Genomic DNA, 9,959 nt, shown 5'->3' with positions numbered 1-9,959 from the left:
CGACTCCTACCGCTGTTTCTTTTGTGACACAATTTTAGACAATCAGATCAACTCCGTGTTTGAAAGTAGAAGAAATGGCACTCTGAGATTTCTTCCCACTCCCCCGGTTTGGATGTTTATTGGGTCTGTAATTTTTACATTGTCAAAGTCCGTAGCGTGGATAACCTCTCCCAGAGCCTGAATCCTGCATCGCTTTATTGCTAAATCTCTGACTTGTTTGCTTCATCAGTTACCCCCGCGCCATCTGCTTCCTTCCATCCTCAGAGATGATCGATGTCTTTTATCTGCTGATAGCCCATTTTCGTTTTTGCTGTGGGATTAGAACATTTTTATTCCTTTTTCCTCATTTTAATGTGATCTAGAGGCTAAGTGAGACAAACTCAATGGTTCATCCACCATCATCCCGACACACTTTTGAAATACAGAAGTGCTATTCAGGTCAAAGGCATAGGTTGTCGGCCATTCCTTCCACACACCTGCCAGGGGCCTGAGTGCCAGGCACCAGGTGGGAGCCAGGATGGACAGGGAGACGCAGTTCCCGGCCTCGGTGACATCAGCAAGGGCTTTCCACCCAGAAACAGAATTCTCCGAGGTTTTGGTGAAATTTCTTTAATGAAGGAGGATGTCTTCCATCCCACGATTAAAGATCAAGCTAAACACGGACGTCCTTGGGTGCAGTGATGGTGCCTCGATTATTTAGACTCAGCTGGAGAAGCATGACAAGGCTGCCTGTGCTTCTGTCTCAACGCGTCAGGCTGGCCCTGACCTTGCTGTTCCTCTGACCTGCCAAGAAGGGAGGAAACAGGTATTCAGAGCATCGTCCCGTGAGGTGGGCTGCACATGTCCCCTCATGGTGGCCTCAGCTGCTGCTCAGGGCAGTTACACTGAACTGCTGTTGACTGGGGGGGGGGGTGCCATCTCCAAGGACAATGCCATCAACGTGTAAATAGACAGGGATGCTCGGTAGGAGGCACAGCAGGCTCACCTCCAAAATATCTCCCAAGTCCCGCCCCTTGGCTCCATCCGCTGCCAACACCGAGTGTGACGGCATCACCACTCGCCAGCCGGCCACAGTCATGGCTCCTGACTCGTGTCCCTGCCTCTCTCCCCTGAGCTTTGGTATTCCCCTTACAGCACTCAGCACTCTCCCAGATCATCGCGTTACATGTATTTGTTTGCTAACTCGTTCGTATCTCTTTCTCTCCTCACGGGAATGAATGTTAGGTCCATGAGGGCAGCTCACATCTGTCTTTACACGTCCATTTCCTCCCTACGCAGAAGGCAACGTCACATCTGGTGGGTGCTCAATAAATATTCGCTGCCTAAGCAGCAGAAGGAAGATGGAGGGATGACAACTTGGCTTTCTAAATGGATAGTCTTTTGAAGAACATTTCTTCAGCCTGTTTCTTTTCTCCCTCATTCCACTGCTTGCCTTCTTTGCTCTCCTTTACTGTTTCCCTCCTCTTTATGTCCACTGATCTCCGTCTCTCCTATGACCATTCTTTTGGGGTGACTCAGTTGGTGGTAGAAGAACAAGGCCAACCTACCCCTGAAAAGACACATGTGGGACTTAGATGCCCAGTGTGTGTGAAGGGGCATTCATTATACCATCATCTAAGTAAGCACATGTGATCATAAACCTAGTTGATGCCCAGGAGATAGCTGTTGAATGAAGAAGTGCAAAGCACAAATGGTGTCAACTAGACAAAGGAAAGGGGACATGGGGAGAGCATTCAAGGCCAGTGAGGATAGGGGGGAAATAGGGAGGTATGGTCAAGAGTAAGATGGAAGGGGAAGATGATGTTGGACATTGTAGGCCACACTCTAGGCTCTTGGCTTTTCATAAAGGCTTGATCTCTGTGTGAGATGGGGTTTGAGAGGCCTTCTGATGGGATCACGCTGACCACCACGTTGAGTAAAGGCTGAAGGGGAGGGAATAAGGGTGAACCCAGGACTCCTTAGCCGTGTGCTGCCATCATTGGGCCAAGAGCTGCTGGTGGCTTAAACCAAGGACATGTTATAGATCTGGAGGCGGAGGTGGGTGGAGTGGTCAAATTCTGGACACATGAAGGTAGATCTGAGAATATTTGCTGATGACTTTCATATGGGGTATGAGAGAATAATGACAGCAAGATTTTTAGCTCAAAAAACAGACAGGCTAGCTAGCAACTGATTCAGACTGGAAAGCTTTCAGAGAGTTTTTGGTGAGCCTGGAAGGAAGATCATTAGTAGCTGGGGTCAGGGAACTATGACCTTGGGCCTGTGGCTCTGGCTCACTGCCTGGTTTTGTAAATAAAGTTTTATTGGAACACACCTATGTCTCTTTATTACCTACGGCTGCTTTTGAACTACCACAGAAGAATGGAGTTGTTGCAACGGACTGGGTAGCCCGCCAAGCCCAATATACTTACTGTCTATCCTGTAAGACCTCTAGTCTATAGCACTGAATTATAATGATTTATGAACTGAATGATTTATTGGGTTGTTGGAAAAGTCATGACGTATTCTTTTCTGTTTTTCGTTGCAAAAATGTGTCATGACTTTTCCGACAACCCAATAAAAGACCAGTGACTTTTATAAAATTCCAAAGCACACTACATGTGAAAATTTAGAAAGAATGTTGGACATGGCATTTTTAGGGCCTATTTTCTATGCAAAATTCAAACCTTATGTGTCTCCATCTGAGTCCTTCAATAAGTGTGACCAGAATCCAGTTTGTAACTCTAGGGTCTGCATCTTGAACGGAGGGAATGGCTGTCTTAGTCAAGAGGAGAAATGACCCCTCTTGGTCTCTATCAACCCTAGGTTTCTCTCTGAGAAAAAGAAGGAACCTTTCAACTTTCTCTTCAGTTCCTTGTAGTAACGGCTCCTGTCACTTCGCATTCTGTATCAATAGCCACGCTCCTTTAAAACCCCATCTGATAAGATAACCTGTGTAATTTTCTTCTCAGGTGAAATGGGAAAAAGGTAATGATCACAATATTAGATAAAGTGAAGGAGCCTCTGACCTGCTGGTGAAAATGCAGGTAAGTTAGGAGCCCAGCTGACATTTGTCTCGTCCCTGAAGGATGACGGGATGTTTTCTCAGCCGAGATGGGGAGATGGGACCTTTGGGCTGAGGTTTAGGTGAGGGTGGCGGTGAAGCTGCCCCTCACCTGGCCACTCCATGGCGGCACATGATCTGGAGCTGGAGTCTAGACGAACAGGATAGCGGAGCCCCAGACAGCTCTCATTGGATGGAATCTCATTGGAAGTAAATGAATGTTAGGATTCAGGTAAGGAATTAAGAAAATAATCGCTTAAGAAATAGATTATTTTGCAATTTATTGTAAAAATGGAAAATATATTAATTTCTTCAACACAGTTGGAGAATTGATAAGATGATGAGAAAGACTGAACTTTTTTCTAAAATGTGGAGAGGTTCAAAGAGTTTGTGTTTGTGTGTGTGCATGTGCGTGTGCGTGTGTGTGTGTACGTGCGTGCACGCGCATGTGTGTATTTCTCTAGCAAGATAAAGGTCAGTCCTGAGAAGCCCATTTACATTCTTAGACTCAGGCAAAGAAGTGAAGTTGGATTTAATATTGTACAGCTGTGAAGACAAAAATAGACTTATATCTAGCACTTTCATACATACTTGATTCTTGAACTATTCTAAGTGCTAGGGCAGCACATTAGAATTACTCGGATTACAATAATTTAGCAAAGCATTCACTTTAAATGTTCGTCTTAATAGTTATATGTCTATTAAGAAAAAGATGGTGAATGATTCATCAAACTGAAGAACGCACACGTATTACAATATGTCATGTAACTTATGCTCACGAAGTGTAAAGACCTCTCTCTGTTTCTTCACTCTTTCTTTTTTTTTTTTTTTAAGATTTTTATTGGGGAATTGGGGGGATGGGAACAGTGCTGGGGAATTGGGGGAAGGGGAACAGACAAGTTGCTGTCGTTTTGTTCTTCAATCTAGTTGTGGAGGATGTTGCTTCACTGGCCCAAGTTGGCACCATCATTGTGCTCTTCTCTGGCGAGGCAGATCAGTCGCCGGCTTCTGGATGGCCGCTCACTGCGGCTGCTGGCCGCTCACGCTGGCTGCTGGCCACACATGGTAGCCCATGGCCACCCACTGCCACAGGGACTGCAGCCCACGCCGTCGCCGGCGACTCAGGGCAGCCCAGCTCCAGGTTGAGCTGTTGTTCAGCATCTTAGCTGTAGAGGGCAGTGTCACTGGCCCTCATATGTGGGATCCGAACCGGGGCCCTCTGGCGTCCCAAGCGAGTTCTTAACCATCGCGCCACTCGGCTGGCCCCACTCTGTCTTTCTTGGTACCTGTCTTTCTGTCTGCTGTTCTCAGTCTGGCTGCCCTCCTGTGGCTGTCACCAGCTCTAGGCCTTTCTCTGTTTGCTTTTCACTACATGTATCTCCTTGTGTCTTTCCTCAGCTTGTCACACAACCATCCTCTAGCTCTCTGCCTGTCTGTCTCTTTTTCTCTCTTCCTCTCCCTGTCTTTTTCTGTCCTTGTCTTTCTCTCCTCCTGGCTCTGCTTTACCCCCATCTCCATCCATCCACGGAGAAGACCTGACAGGAATCAGGAATCAGCTGGAGCCTCCAGCCTGGGCTATCACTGGTCATTGCAGTCACCAAGCCACCAGCCAGTTCACAGTGAAAAATGCACAGAAGGGTTTATTCATATTTAAATCAAGTCACGATTGTAGACTTGAGTTTCAATGGTTCTGTGCTGTTCCTCTGGAGCATTTCTCTCAATGGTGCCATCTAATCAGGTTTGGTTTTAATTGAGCAGCTGTCTGCTTGCTGGTTTGGTGGCAACCTCAAGCTTTATTACATTTTAATTTACCCCAAGATGGAGAAGAAGATTTATTTCAGACAACAGAATAACCACTGAAATTAAGCAGAGCTTTGCCGAAGTGGTGATAGCAAGGTACAAGAAAGGAATTAGAGAAAATACTCATATAATTATTATTTGCTGTTAAGAGCTGAGACATGGAAATAAACTGCGTCCTCGCACCCTCCCTCTCTCCCTCGCCCCTCAGTCAAGAGAAGCAGAGGACACAGACCAAATTTTAATCTCCTGTTCTCTCTGACTTTATTTTTCGTGGTCTCCATGACCCTCTTTCTCTATCTTTCTATGTCTCTAAGCTTCTTTGTTCTGTCTTTTTATATGTCTATATCACTCTCTAGCTGTCTAACTTGGTTTAAAAACATGTATAACAATTATACCTCAATAAATCTTAAAAATAAAATTTAAAAATGCAAAAACTGACTGTTTCCTTTACCTGCTATCTGGCTATTTCTCCATTCGTCTCTCTCTGTCCTATTTAAGCGAGTGTGTCCTCTGTCTTTCTCTGCGCAATTCCAACGCGACACCGTCCAACCCATTCTAACCGTGTCCCTGTCCACCCTGTAACCACCACTTTCTCCATCGCTGAGAGACTGGGTTTCCATTAGCCACAATATTTTTCTTAATCTGTTCAATCCCAGAATACACTAAACCAGTTTGGGAATCATTAACTCATATCTCTATGAAGAAAGCAAACCTACTAATTGGGTTTAATGTTTTTTTAAGGTTTTTTTTTTAATTGTTGGTCTTTAAGCTGAGATGACATAGTCAAAGTAATGTGTTCAAATATTGCTCGTGATCCCTAAAGGATCCCAGAGGCAGTCTTCGCCACCGACCCCTCCTGTGCTCTTGACCCCAGACCTTGGTTGGGTCTCCCCATGGGCCCCCCCACTCCCCACCACCCACCCTCGCACACCTGAGCCAACTCCTGTCCGCAGGCCGAGTCAGCGTCTGCAGCTGCTGGTCCCGGGTGTCCTCGGTCAACCGTCCTGAGTCCCCTGAACTGTGACATAAGTCATCACATCACCCAGGATCCACCAACCCTTCCATCACAGGGCTTCGGCCTCGACCCTCACGGGCCACCCACACGGGCACTCGATGATGCTGAGGACAGGCCACAGGGAAACGCGGCAGGAGCACTGTCACCGGGCTCTGTGGATGCACGCCCCCGGGTGTCCCCGCATGGACTTCGTGAGGACACGAGGGTGTGAAATAGCTGAGACCATGTGCACGGTCTGGAAGGGTCTCCGGGCCGTGTCCACCCTCCTTTCTGGACCCGTGTCCCGAGCCCAGACCTTTGCCATCCTCCCTGGTTTGGGGTTTGTTCTCGGTTCCCGGGCACCTGTCTGGACTGGTGACCAGTGTGGCCTCAGGGTGCGGGAAACGGCCGGGCTGGCCCAGGGCGTCCCCTCCGGTCACATCCACGCACGGGCTCAGGGGACAGCGTTCCCGGGGGTCGCTGTGACCTGGGTGCGCCTGCACCTGGGCCGACGCCATGCCTCCACCGCCACGCACAGAACCGCCTCCGCCCAACGACTAGCCGTGAGCACCGGAACCCGTCGACACCGAGGAACCCTGAGACGCAGAACCGCCTGACGCACCACGAGGCCGGAAGTCGGCAAACAAACGCGGCGGCACTTCCGGCTCTCGCCGCGCCGCCATCTTGCGCCCCTGACCCGGCGCCGGGGTCGGACTTCTGCCCGCGCGAGGCCGCCTCTCGGCCTGTGGAGGGTCCCCTCTGTCACTGCTGTCCCTTTGCTGTGACAACTGAACAGTCACCGAGGACAGAGGCCGGGTCACCCCGCAGGCCTGGCCCTGACCCACCGGGACCTCAGCAGGGACGCGTGTCCCGCCGGCCCTCCCGCCCGCGGCCGCTCACGGCCCAGCCTGGACTCCGTCTCCCCTTCACCCCCGTCAAACTCGGGCAAGGACGTCAGTTGACACTGAGCGACACAATGAGTGACAACGTGCGGGAGGCGGTCACAGAGGACGTGACCCTGGAGACCCTCGAGCTGACTTGTCCTTGACAGACCCTCCGCCTGCGGTCCCATGGGAGCCTTTGTCAAGGACACGACCTGCCAGAGCGACATGTGGGGAGATCGTCGGGACGGTGACCTGGTGGAGCCAGCGGAGCCTCTCCGGAAACGGTAAGGTCCTGGCGCGCGGGCGGGGAGCTTCTGGTGGCTCCGGTTGTGCGACTTCCGCCTCCCGCCTGCGGGGGCGGGTCCCTTCCTGTCGCGCCGCCCTCTGAGCGCCGTCCGGTTCAGATGTCACCCCGGAAGCCCTGAGGTTGCGAAGGAACGAGTGGAATTGGGCCACGTGATGTGGACACGAGGGGGCCGACTCCGTTCTGTGTACATGAGATTGTTCCTGTGGCCGCGCTTACCTTGCATGTGGCAAACGGTTTCCAGTTATTGTTCATACTGCACAGCGTCTTTGTATATCTTTCCTCTGCCTGGAAAAAATGGGGTTCTTAGGGGGGGGGACATGCAGCTTATATGCTTTTGGTCTCTCTCCAAACGTGCATTCAGGCAGCTCTTAAACAGTGAGTGAATGAGTGAATGAAGGGAGGAATGAATGAATGAATGAATGAGAGTCCATCCAGAGGAAGAACGCATTTTTTTTTTAAAGCCAATGACCATTTCCAGAATTGGTTGACATTGTTTTCAGATACTTCAGAACTGATGTATTTTGCTGGCAAGTTGTTCTTATCTGCGAGTGTAATATCAGTGGAAGACAAGTAATCTGTAAAACAAGGATACTAATAGTTATTTGTAATATTGTTGAGATTGAGTACAAAAGCACTCCCTTTCTCTCTCTCTCCACCTTCCATCGTCACAATTTTTGCCTGCTTCCCATATCACATACTGTTTTTCAGCATATGTTGTTCAAACGATTCGCTTTTTCAAATTTAGAAATCAATTTTAGTCTCACTACGCAAGAAAATCATGAATCTGGCGTACTATTTTCTTCTTAATGTACATTGAATTCAAAGACTAAGAGATGGGTATCCCTGTGCCAACTAACTTGAGTGTTACCAGTGGGACACAGCTTACAGTTTGGGAAACCTGACCGTGGGGCATTTCTGCTAGGTCTCCACTCTAAGTAGCTGGATTTATGGCCCCAGATTCAGCCAGGAACCAGCCAGTGGTTTTTTTCATGTCCTTTGCCGGGGTCTGTTTGAATCACCCAAGTGTAGAGTCTCTCTGTTTTTTGTAGCAGACTCGTTGGCAGTTTCCTTTTGCAGCAGAGGCCTCAGGGAGACAGGACTTAAATCTTTAGAACCATCTTTCTTCCTTTAAGTTGCTGAGAGCCTCCAGGCTCTATCTATTCATTCATTTAGATAAATACAGTTACCTGAGAGTTCTGTCCGTCCTCACATCCCACTGGCTCGGGTTTAGAGGTTAAATGAAACTTGGTCTCAGGCTTAAAAACTTCTTGGTAGACAGAAAAGCTTGTAGGATGTTTTATGGTAAAAGAGATTGGGGAGGGGCTGATTGGTTGATTTTTGTAGACCATAATGTGATGGAGGCTTTGAAGGAGGCTGTACCTTAAGCCAGAGATGGTCTCGATAAAGAAGCAATGAGGTTTCTGTGAGGCATATTCAAAAAAATAATAATAATCCAAAGGAAATTCCGATTTGGCACAACCTGTTCCTGGCCTTAAAATGTTCATTTTCCCTTGAGACAGAAGGTGGAGATGCATAAAACATGTGCCCACAGCTCTGCCCAGGAGCTCCCGGCTGCCCTTGTACTCTGTGGGCAGGTTTGATTAAACAAACCCAAGGCTTAAATATTCAGACTTTAGAAAAACCTGAGCCAAGTTGTAGTTGATCATCTGCTCAGGAACCAAAATGGTTGATGGTTCATTCCCCTTGGTCGCCTCTGACAATCCACATTATTTATCGTTTCCATATATTACTGAAGGGAGACAAGAATAATGGTGTTTAGGCAGAGACTGTACGTGTGTGCTTACGCCACCATTGGCCAAATAGTGGCTCAGCTCTCCAGTTTCCTAAACCTTGTGTTCCCTCCCAAGAGCCTGGTGTGAAGCCCAAAGGGCAGGGTCCCCACTTTTTCTGCCCTGGAGATGTGACCCTACAGAGGCAAGTCCAAGCCATTGGAGGGCTGGATTCCAATACTGCATTACACTTGGCTATCTCTCCTCCACAAAAACGTACTGAAACTCTCTTCCACCCAACCTGATAGATAAACCCCTTTGGAAAAGTTGTATGTCCCATAGTCAGTCTTGTAGCTGCATAAAGATGGGGCTTTTTTCCAGAAAAGTATGGCCCAGTCTTCAGAGGAACATACCAAGCTCAGAGCTGCTTCACCACTTGTCTCAACAATGCCAGGTCCTGGGGCCCCGATAAATCGAGAGGACTTAATTAATTAGCTGTATTGCATTTTTCATAACTGTAATGCCCACATCAGTGATGAACGTTGCCACAGCTCCTAGAGGAATGGAGGAATCCACAGAACTGTGCTGTCCTTGGTGCTGACATGGGACGTTCCCAGGGCATCTCTAGCAGTGTAGCCACTCATTAGTACCTTGCAGAGAACCCCCAGTCTATGGCATTGCGGCTTCCATGGAAGTGTAGGGAATTCTGGGCAATTCCAAGGGAGGATCTTGTGAGGATTGTAAGGAGCTTGTGGAACTTCTGTAGGAAAAGAGTGCATAGTGGGAAAATTGTGTGCATCGGGAGCAGCTAAGGGAGAGAAGTGTGAATTTGGGAAATTTGTGATAATACAAAACAAAATGATCTTTTGATGTCAGAATTGGGATCAAAGGTGGGGAGGGTTGGGTGTTGTGAGCAATTGTGAGTCTAGAATCTGGAGGAATACAGGGATTTTCAGAGACTGGAACTTGACCTAATCTGGCGGATGAGGAAGGATGAATATAAAGTCCTACTTGTACATTTTTTTAAAAAGTCTTCACGCGCAGAGATTTCAGGAGAGGCAGCTTAGCAGCAATATCTGTGTGAAAAAGACATGACGTTCATAGTGAGATCCAGCGAGTCAACCACTTGAAGAGGTTGCCATGAGGCTGCCATGCCATTTGCTGGCATTAACCAGTTCTTGGTCCCAGAGTAGATAGAGAT

General features: G+C 48.3%; 1 protein-coding gene across 1 annotated transcript in view; it reads right to left on the bottom strand.

Moving 5' to 3' along the window:
- LOC109375457 (transmembrane protein 132B-like) overlaps positions 1-1,078 on the bottom strand; it is a 73,059-nt gene extending 71,981 nt beyond the window's left edge. Inside the window, 1 exon segment of the mRNA XM_019630846.1 lies at positions 986-1,078. Coding sequence (XP_019486391.1) covers positions 986-1,078 — 93 coding nt within the window.
- Between the last annotated feature and the right edge of the window lie 8,881 nt (positions 1,079-9,959).

The sequence above is a fragment of the Hipposideros armiger genome, unplaced genomic scaffold, assembly GCF_001890085.2.
Source record: "Hipposideros armiger isolate ML-2016 unplaced genomic scaffold, ASM189008v1 scaffold_955, whole genome shotgun sequence".
Classification (NCBI taxonomy): domain Eukaryota; kingdom Metazoa; phylum Chordata; class Mammalia; order Chiroptera; family Hipposideridae; genus Hipposideros; species Hipposideros armiger.
The sequence above is the reverse complement of the archived record's forward strand: the minus strand, read 5'-3'. Positions and strand labels throughout refer to the sequence as shown.